General features: G+C 40.4%; 1 protein-coding gene across 1 annotated transcript in view; it reads left to right on the top strand.

Annotated features, from left to right (window-relative positions):
• The window catches only part of PCDH15 (protocadherin related 15), a 665248-nt gene that overhangs the window by 262868 nt on the left and 375290 nt on the right, over positions 1-27090 (top strand). The window contains exon 8 of the mRNA XM_043551059.1: positions 2695-2865. Coding sequence (XP_043406994.1) covers positions 2695-2865 — 171 coding nt within the window. The remainder of the gene's footprint in view (positions 1-2694; positions 2866-27090) is intronic.

Genomic DNA, 27090 nt, shown 5'->3' on the forward strand with positions numbered 1-27090 from the left:
TAGATCAAACAGACGTTATGGGTTTGATGCAGAAATTACTGGATGAAGTCCTATGACCAGTGTTATGTAGAAGGTCAGACCAGAAGATTATAATGGTCCCTTCTGGCCTTAACATCTATGAATTAAGGAGAGCACTTTAGCTCAAACTTAGGTCCATCATTATTCAGAAAAACATGGTTTTAAATGGTTAACACCCACTGATGTAGCTAAATGCTTTGTGGAATAGGGGCAGATTTAAGCATGTGCTGAATCATGCTGAAAAGGTAACAAATTAAGATGGGATCATGAATTAGTAGTAGTAATAGTATTTTCTAAGTGTCCTTCTGAAGAGTATGTTGGTGTATTCAGTGCTTGGGATTTGGGCCTACTAGTTTAAGGGTCCTCAATTTAGCAGCAAGTAAGCAAGATTAGAATCTGGATATTACCTGAATATTACCAGGGAAATAACAAGGAGTTATTTTTGAGGAACAGGAAAGAAATATTTCTCAAAGGGAGTGGGAGAAACTGAAAGGAAGAAGCTATTGCATGGGTAATATGTTTTGGTGGAGCTATGCCCCATTTAGTCACCCTCCAAAAATAATAGTAAGGAAGTTATAAACTCTCAATAAATTACACAATATAAGTATTGTGACAAAGTTCCTCCTCTACCTTGGTGGGTCTTGCGCTTATTGGAGGATTTGCTTGCCTCAGAGATTCCCAGCAGCCCTCAGTTTGGCTGTTTTCATGAACCCACAGTCCAGGTCAACTCCTGTGTCTGATCAGGAGTTAGGAGGTTTGGGAGGAACCCGGGCCCGCCCTCTACTCCGAGTTCCAGCCCAGGGCCCTGTGGAATGCAGCTGGCTAGAGTGCCTCCTGGAACAGCTGTGCAACAGCTACAACACCCTGGGCTACTTCCCCATGGTCTCCTCCCAACACCTTCTTTATCCTCACTATAGGACCTTCCTTCTGGTGTCTGATAATGCTTGTACTCCTCAGTTCTCCAGCACTACACCTTCTCACTCTCAGTTCCTAGTGCCTCTTGCTCCCAGCTGCTCACACGCACACCACAAACTGAAGTGAGCTCCCTTTTAAACCCAGGTGGCCTGATTAGCCTGCCTTAACTGATTCTAGCAGCTTCTTGATTGGCTGCAGGTGTTCTAATCAGCCTGTCTGCCTTAATTGTTTTCAGAAAGTTCCCGATTGTTCTGGAACCTTCCCTGTTACCTTACCCAGGGGAAAGGGACCTATTTAACCTGGGGCTAATATATCTGCCTTCTATCACTCTCTTGTAGCCATCTAGCATGACCCTGTAACAGTATTTTGTGAAAAAGAGAATTTGATATAGTTTTCAGGCAGTGCATGGTGTAGATTATGACAAAAATATATAGTGACTATACAGTTAGTTGTGTTGAGATTTTCAGACGTAAGGAATTACATCCCTTTGTTATGTATGGAAAATAATCTATATCAGCATCAAATATAAATTATGTACTCTTACAGGAAAGATTTGACTTCAGGTAAGGCTAGGAATAAATCTGTATACCAGTTTAGGAGTAAGAAGCAGTAAAAGTAACTCCATTTTGAAATTTAGATCTATTGTCTCACCTTCTTTTTGGCTCCTTCTAGCTAAAATAGGATTGAAGTAACACCTCAAACTTTAGTTATGTAAAACTCAAGACTAATCTCTGATTTAGGCTGTTTATATAAATAATAAATAAAGTGATTATTGGTCTTCATAACTGCTTTAATTTACACCATTGGAAGCCAAGGGTAAACACCAACTGACGTTTGCTAAAATATGATTGCGGCACAACCTCGGCTCATTCTCCAAACTGTTGCTCACCCTGCTTCACCAGCCCCTGTTCCATGCATGGCCTTAGCAAGCTATGCACCCTTACTCCCTGTATGTGTCTCTTGACAAGTGATACTGCAGACTCCCAAGGTTTTGTTCCAAGTTTTTTGGGCCAGGAATTTATCTGGTGAACCTTCTGGTAGATCTGTAGGATGGGGGACCCTTTACCTCTAGGTTACCAGTTTGAACCTGCCCTGCTTAGCAGGGCTTAAATGCTATTCCCTATCTAATAGTAGTTTGGTAGCTCTTATGTGAGATGAGGCTGAATCTTAGTTCTAGTTCTCATGTCACAAGCTCACCGTTGTGCTTTGCCATAGATCAGAAGCTCTTCAGGGCAAGGATTGTCTCTTACCATGTGTTTTGTTCCCTGCATAGTATAAAGGGGGTGCAGCTGGGTTCCCCAGCAAGGGTTCATACAGTGAGAGACAAAATCTCTTTATTCACTATGAATTTGCAAGAACTGGCAGAACTGTCATTGTTTGACACACACACTGAAGATGGGCCAAAGGAGTTAAATGAACAATTAGAAGATTTTGGTTTAATCTTTTTAAAAAGAGAACCCATGACTTTTTTGGCTCATATTTTCTTTAACTTTGGAGGAGAGCAGATTTGACATTGGAAGAGAATGTGGTGTAGTGGCATTCATAATCAGCATGTGGATTTGTATGGTTGTGAAGATAGGGAGCATGGAGGTGCTGTCAAAGTTAATGCTTCTGTAACTAGTAATTTCCCAGATTTTTCATGATTGTTTTGGTAGGATACGTTCATGATCAATCTTAACTTTAAGTTAAAAAACGTTTTTGTGTGGACCATGTTCTAAATTCTCTAAATCATATTTATAGAAATACCCTTTTCCTCCACAGGACCGGGCTCAAAATCTTAATGAACGAAGAACAAGTACAACCACCCTCACAGTTGATGTGCTTGATGGGGATGATCTTGGACCAATGTTTCTCCCTTGTGTCTTAGTGAATAACACTCGGGACTGTAGGCCACTCACCTACCAAGCCAGCTTACCAGAGTTCACTGATCCTGTAAGTACTCAATGAACACTCTTTCTTGGGTTCTTAATTTCTCCCTCACTCTTTCCTAAACAAATATTGTGTTTTTCTACAGACAAAATGGGAAACTATCATACATTTTTTTTTTAGTTATTGTGTTCCTAATTAGAATAAGTGCTTCCATTTGCAGGCGTGAAATACACTTCTGGGATTGAGTGAGGTTCTATTGGGGTGAGCCACCTCAGCACTCAACTTGAAGTTTGCAGATGGAATTGAGAGACAGGGACAAGCTGAGGTCGCTGGGAACAAAGAGGGGACGGGTTTGATGGGACAGGTTCAGAAGAGGGCAAGTTGGGGGGGAACAGGAGCAGAAAGGTCTTAAAGTACTAGAGTATGCTGTCCTCCAGAATCTGGAATAGAATCAAGTATTCCTGACATAAAAAATTCTTCTACTGCCTGGCAAAGAGCTGTGAAACCACTGACTCATTCCACTCTCAGGCCCGATCTACATAGAGGATAGCAGCCCACTTCTAGTACCTGTTGGTCTGTTAACTCAAGTGGTAGAGGCATGTGCTTTGGATCTAAAGATTCCAACTCAGGGTTATGATTTTAGGCCTAGGTATGTGATGGTCTGGAGGGAGCACCTACATGATTTAACATCTAGTCTCCATGCCTGTGCTTTGCTTGGCCTCACTGTGGAGAAGGCCAAGAGGCTGATCGTTAGCTGTAATGTCTATACACTAGTGACTAGGACTGAGTCTGCTATTTCATGTCACAACTGAATAGCTGTTAATATAAGATAATAAATAGTAGTCACTGTTGACTTGTGTCAGATTTTATCCAGTCTCCTACAGATATTTGACTTCATATCCCATTACTAGGAGCACTATTTATGGAAGAAAGGACATTTCAGATATCCTCTATTTGGGTTTTTTTCTGTAACTTATGCTATATCAAACAGTCAAAGCTTTTCTTTTGTTGAAAAAAAAAACAAAACCTTTTTTGTGAAAATAGCTTTTTGAAGGTACAATGAAGTTGATAAAAGCTATTACTGTTATCACAATCCATTTATATAGTGTTGATTGTCCTATTCCCTGCATTGTAAGTATAGAATCTAAGGCCCCAGTCCTTCATGCACTCACGCATATAACTTCACTGACAGAAGAAGTATTGACTTCAATGGGACTACTCACACAACTTATTCCCAGGAGTAAATATTTGCAGGATCAGGAGGACTTAAATTAATGAGGTGAACTTCAAACTTTGCTGGAAATAACATTCTCAAACATAGCAATCTAAGAAACAAGTGGGGGCCAGGCACTTATATTGGATCAGATTTACGTGTTTGTAAATATAGTGATTTCATTGGAATTGCATCTGGGATCAGTGTGGCTTATCAGCTTTCAGAAGTACTTCTCTTTGCTTTGCTCATATGGACTCTATACTCAAACCAGGATTTTTGCCACTTCTGGCAAAACTGCAGGATTTCATATTCGATAAGTTATCCCTGCTATTCACAGTTGGCTAAATAGGACATGATGATTCTAACTGTATAAAAGCAAAACTTTTCCTCCACTAAACCTTCAAAATCCTAAACTAATTCTTTTATCTTTTCAACTTCTATCTGACACTTCTTAACCTTCTGGGAGAGTTGGAAATTCTTTGCTAGTTACCACTGTGGTTTTCATTGACTTCAGAGGCCACTCCCAAGCTATTGGCAAAGCTTGAAGCCTTTTTTGCAGTGCAGACCGAGTTAGAAGCAAGTTAACAGTCCACTAAAATAATGAAATAGCAGAACTAGGTTATGGGAAAAAATGCACTTCAAAAAGGCCATATCTATTACACAAGTTTAAAGATTTATAAAAAGCACAGTATGGTTTAACTTCTTCCTTCCAGAGCAAAATAAAACTAGCTGTTCATAAAAGAAGCTAAGAGAAGATTCTGTAGTAGATAACCTGCAACACCACTGTTGTTATGGAGAACTCTTAGATTATAAAAGGATTAATTGGTTCCACCACAAACAATTTCAGTAAAGAAGCTAAGGACTGAATGGACCATGGAAACTGAAATACCTTTTCACATCACTTTGTCAACAGTTGAGGAACATAAGCAGGGTGTTAGAGAAATTTGTTCTCCCATCCAGTCAAGCATAAGTAAAGAAGGAATTCTAATGGCTTCAATAGGACCACTCATTTACTTAAAATTAAGCATCTGTTTAAATGTTTTGCTGGAAAAGGGCCATGCATTTGCTGGAAAAGGGCCATACTTAAGGCCCATCATTTTCAGTATTTACTGATTTTTCCTGAAAAATTCCTAGGTCTTGAAAAAACCAGTATTCATGGTTTTACGAATTATCACCCAAATGTTGGCTCTTTGGGGACCAGGTGCTCCCTTGCAGAGTCCCAACCAGACTTCAGTGTGGTCTTCAGGGAGCAGAAAGCTGAACTTCATGAGTACTGGTCCCCCTGCTGGTCAGAGCCCCCTCCTGGGCAGGGGAAGTGGACAGGTCTGCTCTGAAGGGCTGGTGTCAGGGGGGGCTTTGTCTGGCAAAAGGGCTGGCAGTCATGGGATGCAGCCTTCTGCTCTCCTCAATGTCAGCCCTTCAATGCAGCCCAGGTCACTTTCCCTGCCAGACAGAGCCCCGTCCTGACACCAGCCCTTCAGTGTGGCTCCATCCCTGCAGCCCCAGGGCACAGAGCCCCATCCGCTTCCCCTGCTGACTGGAGCCAGCACAGGCGGAGCAGCCAGGGCTAGGCTGAACAGTTGGGACCAGGAGGGGGCCTGTCTGGTGGGTGACCAGTACTCATTGCATGCAACCTTCCACTCCCCTCCTGATCCTGGCCCTTCCGCATGGCCTCGTCCATTTCCTATGCACAATATATGTGCAATATATGTCCTGTTTTTATTTCAGCATTGTTGCGTGGGGGTGGGGGTGGGGTGTTACTTTTTTTTACAGTGAATAATACAGGAAATAATAATGAATCCCAAACAATGAAGTTTTAAGCTTAAATTATGTAGATACAGCTGCTTGGATGAAGATGTTTCATTTAAAAGATAAAATACTCCACTGAATTTACCCTAAAATAAAGCATTTATAAGCACAGTATTAAATGTGGTTGTAATAATAATTTTTTTTTCAGTCTTCTAAGATTAATTATCTTTAGCTGGCTTCTGTCAAAGCTTTCTCTGATGTAAAATGCAGATTATTTTTCTAATGTAATTATTTTCTTTAGCGGCTCTAGAGCAGCTTGTTACATTGGCAACATGGAAGGAATCCACATAGGGTGTACTTTGTTTACTGTCTATGGCTGGAATGATAGAAGAGGCAGGCACAATTAATGGGCTGCTTTGTTACCAGAGAACTGATTTATTTATACCCCAAACAATGTCAGGGTTTATATTATGCCTTTTAGGATTGATTCATGCCAGTATTATTAACCATGTTAAAACTGCTGCAAGCTGTAGTTAGGGCTATATAATTAGTATGTATAGACCTGTAGAAATATGTTTTAGATCCTTGCTCCTTGCAAGGGATGAATACCAGCTGCCCCAAAACTGCCAGTCTCTCAAGCAGACCAACAAAGGGTATCAGAGGCCTTCCTCCCCTCCCCCCATATTTGCTCGTTCTGAGTAAAATTAAATATTGATAATAGCAATACTGCCCTTTCAGTCTGTAAGGTACTGCTGTTAACCACTCAGTTTTGGCAGTATTTAGGACTCAAGGTGAAACAAATTCTCGAACAACTGGTAATGGATTGTCATTTCTGCAGCACCACCACCAATGTTTTACCTCAGTAAATAATTATAACTAACTTTTAACACTATTGTCTGAGTTTAAGGTAGTGTGAACATTATTATTAATAACATCAAGCTGCTGTGATGTTGTGTGACAACTCTGTAAAAAGGCCAGAGCATTAGATGCTTTGGCAGCAAACTCATAGCTGAAAACAAAACAAAAAACTATGGGCTTGATCCAATGACCAGAAGTCCTTCCATTGACTTCAGGGGGCTTTGCTTGGGGTCCTAAACGGGAGAGCAACCTTTAAAAAGCAAAGCAACGATAAAAATCATACAAGTGTGACACTTAATCCGGGAAACAGAACATTCTAAGCCAGTGGTTCTCAAACTTTTTTTTCATGGACCACTTGAAAATTGGTGAGGGTCTCGGCGGACCACTTAATGATCTTTCCAAATGTTGTTTGTACCGTTAGCTAACTATTGTAAAACGCTTTGGATAAAAGCGCTATATTAAATAAACATTAATAATAATGTTTTTTTGTTCTACAAATTAAACCACACAACTCATATTTTAATATCAGTAGTCTTACCTTTCTAATGCAATGGATGTGCCCTCTCTCCCCTGCTGCAGCAGCCCCTGAGCTGGGGCTGGGAAGGAGAGGGGTCTCTCCCTGGCAGGTTCAGCCCTGGGGAAAGTCGCCTCTTTCTCTGGCTGCTGCAGCCCTGCATATCCCAAATTCCCCTCACCCCCTTTTCTCACGCCACTGCCCCCTCCCACTTACCCCCTATTCTCCCCAAGGCCACCACCACACATTACATGTGCATCTTCTCCAGGGTCCAGGCACCTAATTAGTAGAGCCATGCCTGCACGGCTCCACTAATAAGGTGGGTGGCCCTTCATTCTCTCGTGTGCGGCCACCCAGGCGCGCACCTTAGAGGGAACTATCTGTGGACCACCTGAATGGAGCTCGCGGAAAACTACTGGTCCGCGGACTACAATTTAAGAACCTCTGTTCTAAGCTAATCAATAGTAGAGTGAGCAACACATTCTGTTCTCAATTTCATTTATACAAAGCCTTTATTTTCAAGTGAAAGCAGAATTGGGCCCAATTTTTTTAACCAGATAAAAAGAGTCTATAAAATTATACATGAATGACACAGTCAAGATTTTATTAGGACTGTAGATACATTTTTTTTGGCTACATATAAATCCAAATAGCTACATTAGTGCCTAATGAAAATCGGAGTCCTTAAAGAGCTCATGGAATGGGACCAGAAAAGGCAGTCAGTTCTTTCCTCCCTTAACTCTCAAAAGTCCCAGATACCTTAACCTAGGAGAAGATTTCAAATGGATTCATGGGTTCATTGACACCCACAGATATCATGAAACTAAGAATGAAAAACCTGAGTGATGCTGTGATCCCATACACCAGGTTTCAATGCCCAGAATGGGGAGCGGGGCTCAGCCCTGTGAGATAGGAGTCACAGCTGTGGAGTAAGTGCAACTCAAGTTCGCTTTCCAGGGCCCCCCTTCCTCATCCTGGGGCTTTGCGTTCTCATCAGGTCAGGATTAGGGGTGCAGTGCTGGGGTGCAGGCTACTACTGCGGGTTGTCAATTCCACCCTTGACTACAACTCAAAATCATGGGAAAGAAGTATTTAGTATAGTGTACCCATTGAATCGGGAGGCTATTTGTGCCCCAGCCTTAGACTCAGAGTAGCATTCCTCATTCCCCTAAATCTAGTCTCTAGTTTTGCTGTATTTGGTCCCTTGACAACCTTGAGTACTCCATTCTGTCCAAGCTTATACGGCGAAAACTGAAGGACGACTTTCAGAACTTCCGGAAAGAAAAGCTCCTCAAAACAGCTGAATCACACAAGAACATCAGGACATGCAAGTGGGAATTGACACAGTATAGACTGAGTATAACAGCATTGAAGAACAAGGATGGAGAGACAGTAATCGACAGAGCAGGGATGGAGGAGATCTGCAAGGACTTCTATACAGAACTGTTCAAATCTAGAATCAACGTCCCTCTCCCAATGCTCCAAGAGTCAGAAGAACGCGTCCCCCCAGTAATAGTCAGCAAAGTCCAAAGCACACTACATCAGATGAAGAAGGGAAAAGCTCCAGGCAAAGATGGAATAACATCAGAAATGATTTCTGCAGGAGGCGAAAAACTTTGGAAGGCCCTCGCTTTAAGATTTAGTCGATATCTTGAAGAAGGAAAAATACCATCAAGCTGCTGGAAGGAGTTAAATATCATCTTGCTGCACAAGAAGGGCGATTGAGAAAATATTAAGAACTACCGCCCTATATGCCTGCTCTCTCACATCTACAAGCTCTTCACAAAGGTGATAATGAACTGACTCTCGCGGAGTCTGGATGAACAAGAGCTGAGAGAACAGGCAGGGATTTGGAAGAAATTTCAGCACGATAGACCATATATTTACCCTTAGCCAGCTCCTAGAAAGAGTGAGGGAATACAAACTCCTGCTGTGCATTGCTTTCGTCGACTATGAAAAGGCCTTTGATAGCGTCAAGTTTAACGCAATATTAAAGGCACTCGCAGGACAGGGCATTAACACACAGTACATCAGTTTGTTGAAGGAAGTGAATACTGGATGTACAACAGACCTTACTCGCCTTGAAACTCCCCTCTGCATCCCAATCAAGAAAGGCGTAAAGCAAGGAGATACGATTTCTCCGAAACTATTCACCGCCTGCCTCGAAATGGTTATGAACAAGATCAACTGGCGGAGTGGTGTCAACATAAATGGAAAACGATTATCCCATCTCAGATTCGCAGATGTCATCGTACTAATTGCCGAAAGCACCAACCAACTGCAGAGCATGCTACGAAGACTCGACAAGAAAAGCAGGCAGGTTGGCCTGAAAATGAACCGCTGCAAAACGAAATACATGCAATCAGATGTCTTATGAAAAGCCCAAATAATGGTAACAGGAGAAGAAATCGAAGAACTGGAACAGTGCATATATTTGGGCCAAGAAGTTAATATGGGCCAAGACCTGAATGGACAACTCTCGCAAAGGATTCAGGCAGGATGGTGTGCATTTTTTCCATCAAGGACGTCCTCAAAGGAAAAATTGACAAGACCACACATACAAATATCTTCAATTCAACAGTGCTGCCAGTCATGCTATATGGCAGTGAAACGTGGGCACTGAAAAAGAGAGATGAACAGTGGCTGTTGGTAGCTGAAAGGGCAATGGAACGAGCTATGTTGGGAATTTCCCTTCTGGATCGCATTCCAAATGAAATGATCAGAGAATGCAGTGGTGTGAAAGATATTGTCGTGAAAAGCAGACATAACAAGATGTGATGGGCGGGCCACACAGCACGGCTCACAGGCAATAGGTGGACCGCAATCATTGCTGAGTGGTACCCGCGAGAACAGAAAAGACCACCTGGTCGGCCTCCAAGAAGATGGGAGGATGACCTTGTTAAACGTTTCAGACGAACATGGAGAAGAAAGGCAAGAAAGCGAGAAGAATGGCGGACGTGTTGTGATCATCGCAGTCTTATTGACAGCTGAAGACCGATCGATCCAGGTGGTCCCTTGTACTTAATCTGGCCAGATTATTATATTTCTTCAGAAGAAAACTATAATGGTTTTTATTTCATCTTGAGTAGAAATCTTCTTTATTTTTAATCATCACTTTAGCTCTGTATAGTCTTATTATTACACATGACCAGTCCTCTCTAAATCCTGATAAATTCTTGGCCTCTATGATATCTTGTGGCAATGAATTCCACAGGTCAATGATGTATTGTCTGAAAAGTATTTAGTGTGGATGAATGATATATTCTAGATCCAGATTAACCAAGTTCACTAAAGGATCTAATTGCTTTGCACAGATTCCAAATTGTCACTCTTGCATCCTCTCCTGGAATGTTTACACTCTTGCTATGAATTGAGTTTGAGTTCCTAGAGAAAACTATGTGGTTTATGCTGGGTATATTGTTTCTTTATCTGATCAGCTTTGAGTAAAGTAAAATATGTTTCAAGATTGTTGAGGAATAATTCAGCAGGTGAACAATCAGTAACAGTATATGAAGTTCATTAGACCTTGAGTAAAAAGTTTACAAGGCAAGATTATAAAGTTAATCACATTTTCTCCTAAATAGCACTTTTTGTAAGGTCCTGTACTTGTATTACTGTATTTCCCCTAGAGATGGAATGGTAAATAAGTAATAGAGTATGTTTAATCTGGTTCAGTAAATTGCTGGAATTCTTTTGAATAAAATTGTTTCACTATCAAGTTCCTTTTTCCTCAAGGTGTTCATCCATCCATATAAAATATTAACACTCCATGGTGCCCTTATTGACTTTTTTTTGCCCATTCAAATTAGGACTCCCAACTTTGTTTGACTGTAAGGCACTAGAAGGGGTTATTGCTCCTGAATGCACCACCATGCTAATGTTGATTATTTCCCCAGATATAGAGGTACTTTTGTTCTGTACCTTTATATTAACTATTGTACATTCTGTTCATTATCTTTGTGTCTGTGTCACAAAGTGGGATGGGCCTTTAAAGAAGGTGGGTTTAGCTGCACCTATGATTAATTAGATGATATATCCCAGATGATGGGTCTGAGGCCAGAGATATCTACAGGCCATCTGGTCCTTAGATAAAAGGCCAACAAGCAGTTTCTGGTGAAAGGTAGGCTCCTTTAGAAGGAAGGGGCTGAGGAAAGGACCTGGCTTATCTGTCTGACTTAGGTTGATTTTTTTCAAAATAAAACTCTGCAGAACAGGGACAGAAATCAGGTTAGTTTTGTGAGTACTATCTGATAACCTGGCCAATGAGTTGGATTACCAGTTTACAGTTTACCTCCAGAAATAGCTTCTCAAAAAGACATTCATACAATGCAATCCAGAGCTTGAAGCATAGAAATATTATCACCTGGAGTTTGCTAAGTAAACATATTTGTTCTATTGAGTATTCTTCCTTAACTACAATATAAATTAAGGGTTACAAAGTTTCCTTGGCCACAAAGTTGGTCAGACATTCATAGTGTACTTTTATACTTAAGGCAAGGCAGAGATTTTCCAAGTCAGTTTTTTCAGAGAAAAGATAGGTTATCACTACTTATGTAGCAAGAGAAAAACTCATGCTTACCACATGAAGTTCAGTAGATAAAACCATCAAGATTAGCATGTTCTGCCGATTTACCATATTTTGAAACTACATGACAAATAAGATTAATACTAATCATTGAATTCTCAATGCATTTCAGTGAAGGTATGGCTGATTTGGAACTTAGAATACCATCAATGGTTTATGTGAATTTTGTTTGAGAGAGATATTTGTAGAATGTTCACATTTGAGACCCTTTTTCCATTTTTGTGTATTTTTATTCATTGCTTGTTGAAGTTCTAAGGACAAAGGCAATGGTTTCTCTTTGCCATTTTCATGTAGTGTCATAGCTCAACGTCATATGGGGAGGCACTTCAGCAATATGGACTAAATTATGATGTGATACACCAGTGAATATCTAATGTATCACATGATCACTCTTTTCATTCATTAAAAGAGCTTTTCCAGAGCTGGTCCATTTCTAGTAAGTAATGTATTTTAAAGCTTTCTAAAAATTAACCAACTAATATAACAAATCTAAAATTGGTTAGAGTTCAGAAATATTTTTCAGTTCTGGTTCCTAGATTTATGACTGCAATATATTTTTAGAATTTAGGTGCAATCCTTTATCATCTATGGCATGCGCTCCATTCTAGGCTGACTTGGGTTTTGGTGATGGGCCCACACAAGCCTGATTGATTACAGGGAGGGAGGGGGAAAATCAGGAGGCCTACACTAGCCTAAGGGTTTGATGGAGATGGAACTCATGCAAGCTTGGGTCATTGATAGGGGACAGGGTTGGGGCATACAAATCTAATTGAAGGGAAAGGTAGATGGGCACATTCAGGCCTGATTGTCAGTCGAGGTATGTTTGGACCCATGCAAACTTGACTTTAGTAGTAGATGGGCCCACACAAACCTGAGTGATGATGGACGCTGGGTACATGTAAAACCTTCTCCATCGTGAGCTACACTTTTCCATCAGATTTTGTTCTACAACAGAAAAGTGTGTCTACATAGCTTTTGATAGATAAAATATTCTCCATTTACTGCAATTCTGTCCCCAACAGGTCTGCTTACCACCTCTAAATCTCAATAAACCATTATAAAATACACAGAAAATGAATATGCAAAATACTTTGGGAGAAATTAGGTTTGATACAAATAACATACCTAAACAGAATCAAGGAAAAGAGTTCAGCCATCTAACAGTACATTTCCTTTCCTCCATCCATAGGCATACACCTTATTCCTCTTCTTCAACTGCTTGTACCTATGGGAACTCCACCTTAGGTGCACATACGTTCCATGCACCTTTGATGAGAGATTTTGCCAGCGGGTTTTGTATGATCTGCACATGCGTCCTAACTATCCTTATTCCCTGTACCAAGTTTATATAAGGCAGTTTGGGACCTGCTGCCACTCATTTCCTTCTAACCATCCTCAGGCCTGATATGTAGTTCTGCGGTGTCTGCATAGTTTACATACCTTTACATAAATTTTGATAGTTTTAGCTAGTTTTAGAGTAGTTTTAGCATTCATGTTTAATAATAGTTTCTTTGTAGTGTAAATAGTTGAACTGAGGGATTTCAGGCCTTACTTTCAATTGTTCCCCTTATTTTGACCTCTTCCCCCCCGCATTCTTCCCTTGGATGGGGGACGTTTTGGGGATGACATGTTTTTTCTTTATTTGAACTTTGGGGGAATGGCTGAATCCCCTGGAAGTCTTGTGCCATTTTAAGGGAGGTTAGCCCTGTGAGCAATGATAACTCCAGTTTATTTTGTTTAGGGGAAGCCCATATTCCTTCACATTGTAGCATTTGCAGTCTTTTTAAACAGAATACTAAAAATAATCACAGAAGCAAATGTGAGGATTTCTCTCATGGAGTCGTTAATAAGACCTTTGTCAGATCTAGGCTCTTCTGACCCAACCTGTACATGCAGAGTCAAGTACTCAGGGTGCCCCACTGAAGTCAGAACCCTCCATCATCTGGTGGGTCTCGGGGCAACATTTGGAGACTGGGACAAGGACTACTTCCTGGCGTGAGAGTCCTAGATGATCTTCTGCAGAAGTTGAGAAACAAAAGTGGCCAAAATTTTGAAATCTCAGGTCCGGACCCAAGTGCAGTGTTGTTGGTACCATCCTGGGTACACAGTGCAGGATGGTACTGGTGTCGAAGACTGGTTCAAGTGCTGTGATAGGGACTAAAGCTGTTATGAAGAGCAAGTCATCTTCTTCAAGGCATACAGTACTGGTTGCAGCCAAGACCATAAGGATAACAGTCCTGATCTTGATGACTATCCTACAGCATCCGCTAGCCATTAGGCACTGAACTTTTGCTCAGTAGCAACTAGACTTTAGGCACTGATCTGTTCAGACTTGACCCTGCTGCAGGGAATGTTTATGGTTCATAAGGACCTTATGGCTACTGAAGAACCAGAATCTCCCTTGTTGGCAGGTGAAGTGCAGATATCCCAGGTACCAACTGTATCTAGATGATTGCCCCATACAACTTCATCTTCTATAGCACCTCCATTTGCATCTGAGGAATTTTCTTAATCAGACTCTCAGTCCAGCAAGCAAGGCTCTCCAACCTATTCCCCAAGAGCCCCTTCTTCAGGATCCAAATCTGAAGTGGGGTCAGTAACATCTAAACAGGGCAGAGAGTCGTAATATCATCTGCCTATGTTTTAGAATGAATCACTTTGGGTATCCCCATCTTTTTCATATGACCTACACAATGTCCATACTGGAACCAATGGGATTTGTATAGGGAGCAATATTTGAGCTTCTAGTCATCCAGAGAGAGTGGATTAGAGGAAACAACCTGCTCCTCCATAGAACATTTCACATCCGTCCCTGCGATACATTTAGAGACATCTGAAGATCAGGATCATAAGGAGGATAAAGATATTGTACCTCAAATAAATAAATCACCATCTTCCCCTGATGAGGCAGTAATTCCCTCTCTCTTCCCATGCAGATGTTTTTAAACAATTTCAGAAAGAAATGAAAAAGATGGCTGAAACTTTGCAGATACAGGAAGAAGCCCTTCATAAATTCTACACTCTTGTTTCAGGTTGCATAGTCCCACCTATTAATGACACTTTACTAGAGCCAGCCAAATTTGTTAGGCAAACTTTTGCCACAGCAACACCTACCTGCAAAAGGGCTGATAGAAAGTACTACGTGCTGTCTAAAGCTTCTGAGTACCTTTACTCCTACCCCATTTCTAATTCTTTGGTGGTCAATGCAGTCAATGAAACGAATAGACCACATCACTGAAAATCAGGATCCCATGGCAAAAATCAGAAGCATCTCTACCTCTTTGGGTGCAAGTTATAGAAAGTGGCTTGAAAATGCCAAGCAGGACATCAGGATGGAGGAAACACAAACCTCTTCTTCATTAGCTACTACACTAAACACAGAGGAATAGACATCCTTATAAATCTTAATGCAGTATTTAGGGAAACTTAGCAACCATGCCCCGGGTGAAATGCCCATATTCCTTAAAGTAGACTTTTTGGAGGAATCAACTTTCTTTTAAGGGTTTTAAGTAGGGCTTCTGGTTTTAGGTTTTAACTGATAAACACTGATTAAAACACTGATACCAAAAAAAAAAAAGGGGGGGGGGAGAATGAGAATAGTGTTTATCCAATAAACAGCAGAAAAAAACACCAGAAATGGTTACTGGTATGTAAGCACTTGTCTGCATGCAGTAGTAGTGCAAACTACAGGGGTGTAGTTTCTAAAGCGCACTAACATGTTGTGCATTAATTGGTCCATGTAGATTGTGCTGGTGTGCCCTAAAAGTTTCCTAGTACTCTTTAAAACAGTACTTTTTTAACTTTGCATGTAACTTTGGCAGTACTTTGCCAAACCAGGCAACATTACAAAGAGGTTATTTACTACAGTATATACAAAGAGTTCCCGGACAACCCCAATTTTTGGACATCAACATAAAACTCAAAAATTGCTAAAAATACCCCCCCAGATCAATTATTCCCCAAAAAGAGAAGCCTTACGTATGAGGTATCTATATTGATGTCCTATGTTTAGTACAGGACAGTTGCACCCAGAGTCTTTGGGGGGTATGTGGATTGTTTGTGTACACTGGGTTATGGGGCTGGCATTATTCTAGGGGTGCTGATCAACTGCTTTTTCCCATCCTGCCATCAAAGATCTTTATAGATTTATATAGTCCAATGCATATACTTAATAGAATCAATAAATATCGTAAAATAGATGAACCTTATGCCCTTGAAGATGCAGAGAGGGGCAATGCCAGACCCAAATATAGTGTAGCCATGCTTCAGCCCCCTTGAAAATTGTAAAGGTAAGATTTGTAGGCAGTTCTGAGATCTGGAGGGATGTAGGGAAAGTTGGAGCTGAAGTGCAAATGGTTCCCTTTAGAGGAAAGTATTCTATATAACCTGAACCTTCAAGTAAAAAAAATATGTCTACAATCCCCAAACCAACTGCTAACTCCTGTAAATGGAACCCTGTGAAAACCACCCATCTGTAGCCATATGGGTTTAAACTATAAGGATAATTCATAGGGACAATATCCGTGTCAAATCTAGTCAGTTTTTAAAATACATATTTCAAAGTAGTTCTGGCTACTACACCTGTTTCAATGTTTGTTGTTTTTAAACCATATTTTCCTGTTTTATTCAATATTTTTTCTCCTTTTACTGTATGAAACAAAAACAGATGGAAACTGCCTATATAGGGGAAAAAGTGAAAATGGTTACAGCATTTTATATATAAAATACGCAAAGTAACCCAAGAGAAGAATAAAGATTTTTTTTTCAGTTATAATAGGCTTAGATGCTACTTTTAATAATAGAAGGTTAAAAATATCAGATGTGTGATTTTTTTTTTAGGTTACATGTCCCTCTGAGAATATTAGGTGTATATTTATTATTAAAAAGGAAATGAATAGTGACCATGACTAAGATATACAACATTTTGAAGGGCAAAGAAAAGGTGGATGCCACAAAACTGTTCCAGAGGATAAAAGATTCTAAAACAAGAGGGTGTAAATTGAAACTACAGAAGGAACATGTACTAAGTACACAGAATCTACCTAGAAGTTATATGTGGCATAAAATACCAAAGATTACAATAAAAATAAATTCTATACCCTGAACATATTCAAAGAAGGGTTAAGAATTAAAACTCTAAGAAGGTAAAGTATTACATGGTGTAAACTTTTGAATGAAAACTTGGACAATAGAATAATCTCACAAGGAAGTACTTAAAAGAGAATAAATGTAAGTGTGCTTAGAAGAAAAAAAGTCCATTGTAGCTGTTTAGCTAGTTTACATTTAATTGTGTTTTTAAAAGTAGCATAAATATCCTAAAAAGCCAGGTACTTACAAAAACCATGTTCTGGACTTCAGTAACAGCTTTTAATGGCTATAAATGTTATATTCCATTGATACAAGTCAATTAATTGATATTAGATGAATAAATCCTATAGATAATCACAAACTGAGCAATTTTTCACATCAGTGATTCTTATATTAGAAACAGTTGCTCCAAATAGCCACCAAGTTTGGGGTTCAATGTCCTTTTAAACATCACATTGATCTCAGTTTTTAATTGATGAAATTGCAGACTTTAATTACTGCTGTCACTTTTCTGTTCCTTGTAATCCATTTTATTAAAGATCATTTGTAATCCCTTCTTATGGTTCTATTGTTTGGCATTTCATTACTTTATATCTGTGTATGCCCTTTCTCTCCTGAGGTCTCAAACATCATATTCCTCCTACACACAAAGTAAGACCAAAGCCTTGCAGTTTTTAACCATTTTTTCCAATTGCTATGGCAACTCAGTGATGGGTGCAGTGAGATTTGTAATATCGTCTGCTTCAGTGTGCTGCAACTGCTGAACTTTTTGTTTTTAACAGGTTCTTTGTAAAGGTAGACTTTTGTAAGGTTTTGTTTTCCAATTTCACAGTGAGGCTTTTGTTCATTTTAGCATTGCAGGAGACATCAAGCATATGTGTAAGTTCTCAAAAGCCTCGGATCCCTATGTGTTCTTGGATGGAACGCAGCAAGGCACATGAGGTTTAGTTTTCCACCCTGAAAACTAGTAAATTTGAAGCCCTTTGTGTGAACATGCTTATATTACTCACTATTGTGCAGGGTAAAGAGGAGCAGTGCCTTGGTGGAGATTAGGTTTGCCTGAGGAGACATGGATTTAAACAATCCTCATCAAGCTAAGGCTGTATTTATCTACCATACATCTTCCCAATTATTGGGCAGGAATAACTTGGTATCCGCACAGAAACACATCCATTTTTTACTCATCACTTTTGACCATTTGCTAATATGTACAATACAGACTTAGGACTAGGTCTTTAATGGCATAAAGTTAAGTGTTTTTAAAATCTGGTGAAATTTTGTCATACATCGTACCAACTAACATGTCTTTCCTCCAAGCTCTCAGAACATGTTAAGCATCACAGCATATATGTAAGTATATTATTTTTCAAAAGCTTGAGTTACCTGAGACACACAGACAGGTTCAGTGCCTGATTTTTGTATAGATGTTCAGAGCCTGAATCTCCCATTTACTTTGACTAGCGTGCCAATTGACATCTCCAAGATATACAAGGTAAAAGATTGTCAGAGTTTGGAATAGAATCCAAGAATCTTGATGCCCACTTCATTGCTCTGACCACTTAATACTTCTTCTATACTAACCATATTAATGTGTCTTATTGGTTATTATATTGTCATTCTTGAATATATTAATAGTGGCCATCAGTCACACACCTGGCAAAAGCTGAGGGATGTACTAAGCACCGTTGATTCAAGCTAAATGAGGGAGTAATGTAGTGACCCTTTGTGTAGTGATAGCTGAAATAATGGAAGCTAACACCTAAGGTCAGACTGGCAAGGCTTCAGCAAAAGCTAATGAATTTCCTTTGAAATTAATTGCAAATGCAGCAGCTGGAGCATTAATTGGTTGCAGAGGTGAGTGAATGAGAGAGAGAGGAACCAGAAAGAAAAGAGAGAGCCAGCAGAAAAGGAGAGACGTGTTGGTGCGTGGCCCTGGGAAGAGCAAGAGAGAGAGAGAGCGCTTCTGTGAGCAGAGAACTTGCTGAAAAGACAGAAGTGAAGTTCTGAAAAAGAAAACTTCCTGTAGCTGCTGTTTGTTTTATCTCTACTGTGTTCAGGAAAACAGGACTTTAAAACGCAAAACAAAACAAAACGCTGAATTGCACCAAAGAAATACTTGACTCCTGTCATCAGTTTTGCCTCCTAATGGAAACAACCCAGCACAGCCCTAAATATTGGTTTACCAGTGAGGTCAAAGGACAGCAACACAAAAAGAAAAGAATTTCAGCCAATCATAGTCCAGAAAAATTGAAGGTGATCCCAAATCATTGGCTCTCAAGCAAATTACTTACAAATTATATATGAGACTTTAAAACTGATAATGTTTCATGAATAAGTAAATAAACCATTAATTTCAGAAGCAATTCTATCTAAACATTGTGCCTTTTCACTTTGACTGGTTCTTTGCTTATCAAATGGATTAGCAGGAAAAGGGAGATTGTTGGTGCAGGGAATCCTCCTTTTAGATGCCTGGTTGCTGTGTCTTGCTCAACTGATTGGGGTCATACTGATTATCTGCACCGGCCCCATATTTAGAGCACAACTGGGGCTTTAGCCACAAAGTAAAGAATAGGGTGTGGTTTAGAAAACAGAAAACAGTGAAGGCTTTTGGCACTAGGGAATGATTGCATTTTTTCCCTTCCTCCTTATGCTTTTGCGAAGGTGGGTGGTGACCTGGAATTTGGGTGGCTTGAACTCCTTACATTTTATTCCATTAATCATCAATAGCAACCAGATTACTCCCGGTATTCCACGTCGGTGTCTTCTGCAGCCAACAATGGGTAACCACATTAGCTGGATATTTCTGTTAAAATGATTGGTAATGATTAAGGCTGTGAGTCTGTCATGGAGGTCACAGAAGTCACGGATTTTGTGACTTTCCGTGACCTCTATGACTTCCGCAGCAGCAGCAGTTTGGGTGTGTGGGAGGGGGCTCAGGGCTATGGGGCAGAGGTTTGGGGGGGTGTTTAGCTAGCGTGGGACCCCCCCTGTAGCTCCTAGGCGGTGAAGGGGCAGGGTGTCATCCATGCTGCCGGTGCCTACAGGCCCTGCCTCCGCAGCTCCCATTGGCTGTGGTTCCTGGCCAGTGGGAGCTGCGGCAGCCAGCACTTGGGGCGAGAGCAGTGGAGGAACCCCTGCCCTGGCCCCTCTGCCACCTAGGAGCTGCAGGGACAGAGCCAGTAGGAAGCCCCTGCCAGCCCCACAACTCCCCCAATACCAGTGGGGATCCTGGCCATGCATCGTGGCCCAGCCCCCCTCTTCCCCAGCGCCAGTGGGGGTCCTGGGTCACCGACCCAGGATCCCTGCCCCCACAGAGTTCCCCCACACCTCTGCCCAAGTTTTAGTCATGGCAGGTATTTTTAGTAAAAGTCATGGACAAGTCACGGGCCCGTACATTTTTGTTTATGGCCCGTGACCTTTCCATGACTTTTACTAAAAATACCTGTGACTAAAACGTAGCCTTAGTAATCATAGTTCACAGATGTGAGAATTAAATTGGGAGCATTAGATTTCTATATTGAAACCTCATTGAGAAGAATGAGGTAGTCACACTTCTAACAACTACTATTACAGAGAATTTGCAAATTCATGATGATAACATAAATGGGTTTAAGTTAATGAACATTTTTAAAAAATGAAAGCTTATATTCTGATGAACAATTCTGCAGCTGAGGGTGAATTCTGTAGCAAATTTCACAGCTGTAGAACCACAAACAACATAATGTTCTGCTCACCACAACCTGATATGCTCTTCTTTTGTTTTTCATGTCTAACATGCCCTAGTAACTTTTTTAAAGGTACTTTAAATATATTTTGAAACAAAGCTTGGTGTTTCCTTTAATGTCAGTTTGTTGGTATGAAAGAACCTCCACTACAGTTTTCATTTTAGTACAGTTCCCATATTGTCCATACTTCTCTCTGAAACCTTTCTAGAACTTTTTCTTAAGAATTCTGCTGTTTCTGTAATATACATTATCTGTGTCCAAGCAAAGAGCATAGGAGAGATTTCTGTTCACTACCTGAAGATTTTTAGTTGTGTACCTGAAAAACATGATTTAGAAAACCTCACAGGTCTTAATGTTAATTAGATTAGAATCATTTGTGCAAGGCAACATGCTGTCAAATATTAAATTATAATACAAATGCTGCATACTTACTAGCCAGAAATCAGTGGGTAGGCAGCACATTGTCAGTTATAAACTATTCAGCCATGCTGTATGAAATAACAAGAGAAATGCATTAACAGTGGAATTGTCCTTAACCTTCTTTGATTGTTTATTTACAAAAAGAAAAGGAGTACTTGTGGCACCTTAGAGACTAACCAATTTATTTGAGCATAAGCTTTCGTGAGCAACAGCTCACTTCATCGGATGCATTCAGTGGAAAATACAGTGAGGAGATTTATATACACACACAACATGAAAAAATGGGTGTTATCATACACACTGTAAGGAGAGTGATCACTTAAGATGTCAAGAATTATAACATTCATAAACCAGTCGGAGAACACTTCAGTCTCTCTGGTCACTCGATTACAGACCTAAAAGTGGCAATACTTCAACAAAAAAACTTCAAAAACAGACTCCAGCGAGAGACTGCTGAATTGGAATTAATTTGCAAACTGGATACAATTAATTTAGGCTTGAATAGAGACTGGGAGTAGATGGGTCATTAAACAAAGTAAAACTATTTCCCCATGTTTATTCCCACTGCCCTGCCCCCCACTGTTCCTCAGACGTTCCTGTTAACTGCTGGAAATGGCCCACCTTGATTATCACTACGAAAGGTTTTCTTCCCCCTCCCCACTCTCCTGCTGGTAATAGCGCATCTTAAGTGATCACTCTCCTTACAGTGTGTATGATAACACCCATTTTTTATGTTCTGTGTGTATATAAATCTCCTCACTGTATTTTCCACTGAATGCGTCCGATGAAGTGAGCTGTAGCTCACGAAAGCTAATGCTCAAATAAATTGATTAGTCTCTAAGGTGCCACAAGTCCTCCTTTTCTTTTTGCGAATACAGACTAACACGGCTGCTACTCTGAAACCTGTTTATTTACAGTAATTCAGAAATGAACACTTCTGTCTCCTACTGGAGGCCTTTAAACAATCCCATTGCCACTGGCTCAAAAGCAAGCAATTTGACTTATTTTTAAAGGGAATGGCAATGTTATAGGATTTTAGGTGGGATCTGAGGCCATCAGATTGGAAAAGGGATAAATTAAAATTGACCAATATGTACCTGTCACGGAAATACATGTATTTTTATTATTATTTAAAACAGCAATTTATTTGTTATATCCAAATAATTTGCTATCTAGCTAGCGAACAGATAGCAATTTTGCTAATTAATTATAAACAGAGATGCCTGACAAACTGATATTCATTCTTAGATTGCTTTGGAAACTGGAAAGTTATTCAGAATTATGAGACTATCCTCTCTCTCGGACAAATCATTCCCTTGTAATCTTGTAGATAAAAACAAAACAAAAACCAAGGTTTTTTTTTGTATTTGTTGATGGCATGACCCTTGCATATCAGCAGGACAGAGGATCACAGAGTAATGTTAAATACAACGTGAAGGGGAGTCTTAAAGCTTCAACAGATTTATAGCAGAATTGCTAGATAGTAGATGTTATAACTTAACAAAAACAGTGATTTTGCATTCGCAGCATTTTAATGGGATGCCTCTTTCAGCAATGTCAAAACACAAGGTGTTGATTGTCAGCTAGTGCAGGTTTAAGGCTTCATAAAAAGAGCTTTGTTCTGTGTTCTATTTTTCCATCCTTTCTTTTTTTGATAAATTGCCTGTCCGCCATGTGCAATCTCCTGATAAGTATGTGTTTAGCAAATGTCACTGAAAACAAGTGAAGCATAAAAAGGTTAAAATTATAAAGATGTGAGTTTACAGGTAATTAATTTTTATATATCTGAGGCTGCACCAAGAATGGCAGGGCTAATTAAAAAAAATTGCCACTTGTTTTAATATAGAAATATGTGAGACTGGGGGAGGATCTTTGCATTGTTTCTCACCAGATGGGCAAGCAGTTATGTTACCTGAAATGTTAATTAGGTGTGGAAGTTACTATTGTATATCAAAGTTTCACCTGTGGTTAGGATTTAGGTCAGATTGAGTGTGAATTAATATGGTCATGCTGCTCATCAGAGCATAAGCTAATCAGGGCTTTTAACTTTTTTAAAATAATGAAGATTAAATAACTTGTGCTTCAGTTACCTTTCAGAAACATACTAATCATCTCACTTCTGAGAGCCAGAACATACTCAGGTTTGAAGAACAAGTGAATAAATTTTGAGAGTGGCTTTACTGACATCAGGGTTTGAAACCATACTTGGAACTGTTTTCAGACATGGCTAAAACCAAACAAGATTGTTGCACATTTTGTATGTACATTTCACACACTGTTTTCACCTATTCAGAATTAGTGGTTGGTTTCTGCTTAGGGGATAGTGTCTGTTGTTATCCTCAAATGGTTGTCAAGCATGTTTGTTGTACATGGGGAAGAGCTGTTTGTTGTCCAAAAGCCAGAATGTGGTGACATTAAAAACCTATCGCAAAGTTAGCCCATCATCTCAGTAAAATTTCCTATCTATATTGCTTTCCTGTTAATTTTTGGAATTACAAACTATTTTATAAGCACTTCAGTGGTAACTGTATCATATCACTAAAAGTTAATTGGTTGATTGTAACACATTGTATTTTGTAATATATAGAGAGCTAATTGGTGGAAAAAACTGTCTAAAAATTTTTTTACAGATTTTTTTTTCCCACCACGTGGCTGCTTTCCATGGCAATTTTTGACTTGTAGATGAAAAACGAAGCACCTGAAAACTAAAATTGAAAAGCTATGGAGAAAATCAGTTTTTTGCTTTTGATTTTCAGGAAGAACATCCCATAATCCATAATTTATAAGACCTTTACTTTCAGACATAAGAAACTTCACTTCCATTATAAAAGGCTTAAACTTTGGTTTGACAGGTCAGACAAAGAAATAGTGCAGTCTGTACAATGTTTGAGAGAGTTGGCTAAATCAGATTCCTGAATGACTTTGATATGTACAGTAATAAGGACTTACATGATTATTATAGTCTATGCGTGAACATAAGACCATAAGAACAGCCATACTGGGTCAGACCAAAGGTCCATCTCCTCCACTATCCTGTCTTTCAACCGTGGCCAATGCCAAGTGCCCCAGAGGGGATGGATGGAGCAGGTAATCATCAAGTGATCCATTCCGTGTTGCTCATTCCCATCTTCTGGCAAATGGAGGCTAGGGATACCATCCCTGCCCATCCTAGCTAACAGCCATTGATGGACCTATTCTCCATGAATTTATCTAGTTCTTTCTGGAACCCTGTTATAGTCTTGGCCTTCACAACATCCTCTAGCAAAGAATTCCACAGGTTGTGCTTTGTGTGAAGAAATAATTCCTTTTATTTGTTTTAAACCTGCTGCCTATTAATTTCATTTGGTGACTCCTAGTTCTTGTGTTATGAGAAGGAGTAAATAACACTTCCTTATTTACTTTCTCCACACCAGTCATGATTTTGTATACCTCAATCATATCCCCGCTTAGTCGTTTCTTTTCCAAGCTGAAAAGTCAGTCTTATTAATCTCTCCTCATATGGAAGCCATTCCATACCCCTAATCATTTTTGTTGCCCTTTTCTGAAGCTTTTCCAATTCCAATATATCTTTTTTGAGATGGGGTGACCACATCTGCACACAGTATTCAAGATGTTGTGTCACAATATAACGCCGCCCCCCCCCCCAGCCTTGAACCCATTGTTGATGCCATTGCCCATGACTGCGGGACTCCCGAGTCTGCAGTTGTACCCTTTTGTTTCCTGAACATATTGTCATAATTTGTTAGTACAACTTCTAAGATCTTTTCAGTTACTTGAAATTTCACGCTGCCCACGCCAGCACCGGGGCTTACAATGTTCACCCCCCGGGGCCAGAGTGAGGGATGCTAAGCCTCCCTCCATATTACTTGGTCTACTACCACCGAGGGTCCATACACCAAATACAAAACCCTTCCTGGGCAGCACGAGAAACTCTAAGTTCTCCTCTTATGCTCAGGCATGCTACGGCTGAGGGTGTATGCACCGAGGATTTTATTTTTCTCTTTTGCTTGGAGTGAGGATCTCTAAGTCCTCCTCCTATTGCCCGGCACTTCTATGGCCAGGGAAATACCAACCTGCAACCATTTCCCCCGCCGACCAAGGTGGAGAGAAGAATGCTAAACCTCTTTTCGTTTCTCAGTCATGCTATGACTGAGGGTGGGCACACCATTAATTATAAAATCCTCAACATGAAATACCAACAGTGCTGGACAGAGCAAACCTGAAATACCAAGGGCAGAACACTTGGTGCGCTCCACAGGGCCACCCTCTCCGCAATTCTCCACCAAAACTGTGACAGATTTATGTTACCAATCTGCCTGGGTAATCAGGTGATCAGGCTGAGCCACAGGATCTTTAGGGGAGGAGATGAAGGAGTACAGCAAGTGACTAAGTTTTAAAGCTTTATTAATAAAATAACAGTGGTGCGTGCTGGGTTCTCCCCACGTCACTCAAAGAAAGGGTAAATGCCCAAGCCTTCACCCGCTTTCATACTCACACATGCATAACCCAAGGCTGGCCAAGCCTGGGTGTAACGTAAGAAGAAGAGGGGGAAGGGTGGACGAGAGTTCTGTCCTGTGCACAGGCCGTCCGGGGTCCACTGTTGATCTCCAACTTGCTTTGGCTCTTGGGAGGATTTTTAAGCCCTGGGTTCTTCTGGGGGCATTTCGTTCAGGGAACTTTGTCCCCCCATGCTCTTTGTACCAGTCCAAACCAGCTTTCCATGGCTTCCTCAGATTTCCCAAAGCACACCAGCTTCAGGGATGTGAGACTGTTGTTTTCCCCACTTGCTGACCTTCGCCGTCTTAACAGGTTTTGTGGCCCCTGCAATTCTGATTAGCTCAATTCTCCTTTCTCATGGCTGGTCAGGGTTAGAATTCAGGCTCCCGTCTCTCTTGGCAGGCAGCTGAGAATCTGTTGTGTGCAATGGCCTTGGGCCGGAGCTCAGTTTTTAATCTTCGGACCTGGCTGGAGTGTCAAGTTAACCTGTTCCCTTTTCCCTTCCTCCCCCTTCGGCCTCTCGTAACCTGCAAAGGAACCTTTCACTCCCCACTCACACCTTTAACCACAGAGTGTCACTCCACAATCATCCAAAACTACATATACTAAACTGCTACCCAGGGGTTTCCTTGGGGGAGGGGGGCAGGAGGGGCCTTATATTGTGACAGTGGGCGTATCATGGATTTATATAGAGGCAGTATGATATTTTCAGTCTTATTATCTATACCTTTCTTAATAATGCCCAACATTCTGTTCGCTTTTTTGACTGCCGCTGTGCATTGAGTGGAAGTTTTCAGAGAAGTATCCACAATGATTCAAAGATCTTTCTTGAGTGGTAACAGCTAATTTAGACCCTATCATTTTATATGTTTATTTGGGATTATGTTTTCCAATGTGCATTACTTTGCATTTATCAACATTGAATTTCATCTGCCATTTTGTTGCCCATCACCTAGTTTTGAGAGATCCTTTTGTAGCTCCTCACAGTCTGCCTGGGACTTAACTATCTAGAGTAGTTCTGTATCATCTGCACATTTTGCCACCTCACTCTTCACCCCTTTTTCCAGATCATTTATGAATATGTTAAATCAGAATAGTCCCAGTACAAACCCCTGGAGGATACCATTATTTACCTCTCTCCATTCGGAAAACTGACAGTTTATTCCTACCCTTAGTTTCCTATCTTTTAACCAGTTACCAATCCATGAAAGGATATTCTGTTTTATCCCATGATCGCTTACTTTGCTTAAGAGCCTTTGGTGAGGGACCTTGTCAAAGGCTTTCCAAAAATTTAAGTACACTATATCCACTAGATCCCCCTTGTCCACATGGTTGTTGACTCCCTCAAAGAATTATAGTAGGTTGGTAAGGCATGATTTCCCTCTACAAAAACCATGTTGACTTTTACGCAACAAATTATGTTAATCTATGTGTCTGACAAATTTGTTCTTTACTATAGTTTCAACCAGTTTGCCTGGTACTGAAGTCAGGCTTACCGGCCTATAATTGCTGGGATGACCTCTTGCGCCCTTTTGAAAAATTGGCATCACATTAGCTATCCTCCAGTCTTTTGGTACAGAGGCTGATTTAAATGATTGGTTACAGACCACAGTTAGTAATTCTGCAGTTTCATATTTGA

Source organism: Chelonia mydas, chromosome 7 (assembly GCF_015237465.2).
Source record: "Chelonia mydas isolate rCheMyd1 chromosome 7, rCheMyd1.pri.v2, whole genome shotgun sequence".
Taxonomy (NCBI): domain Eukaryota; kingdom Metazoa; phylum Chordata; order Testudines; family Cheloniidae; genus Chelonia; species Chelonia mydas.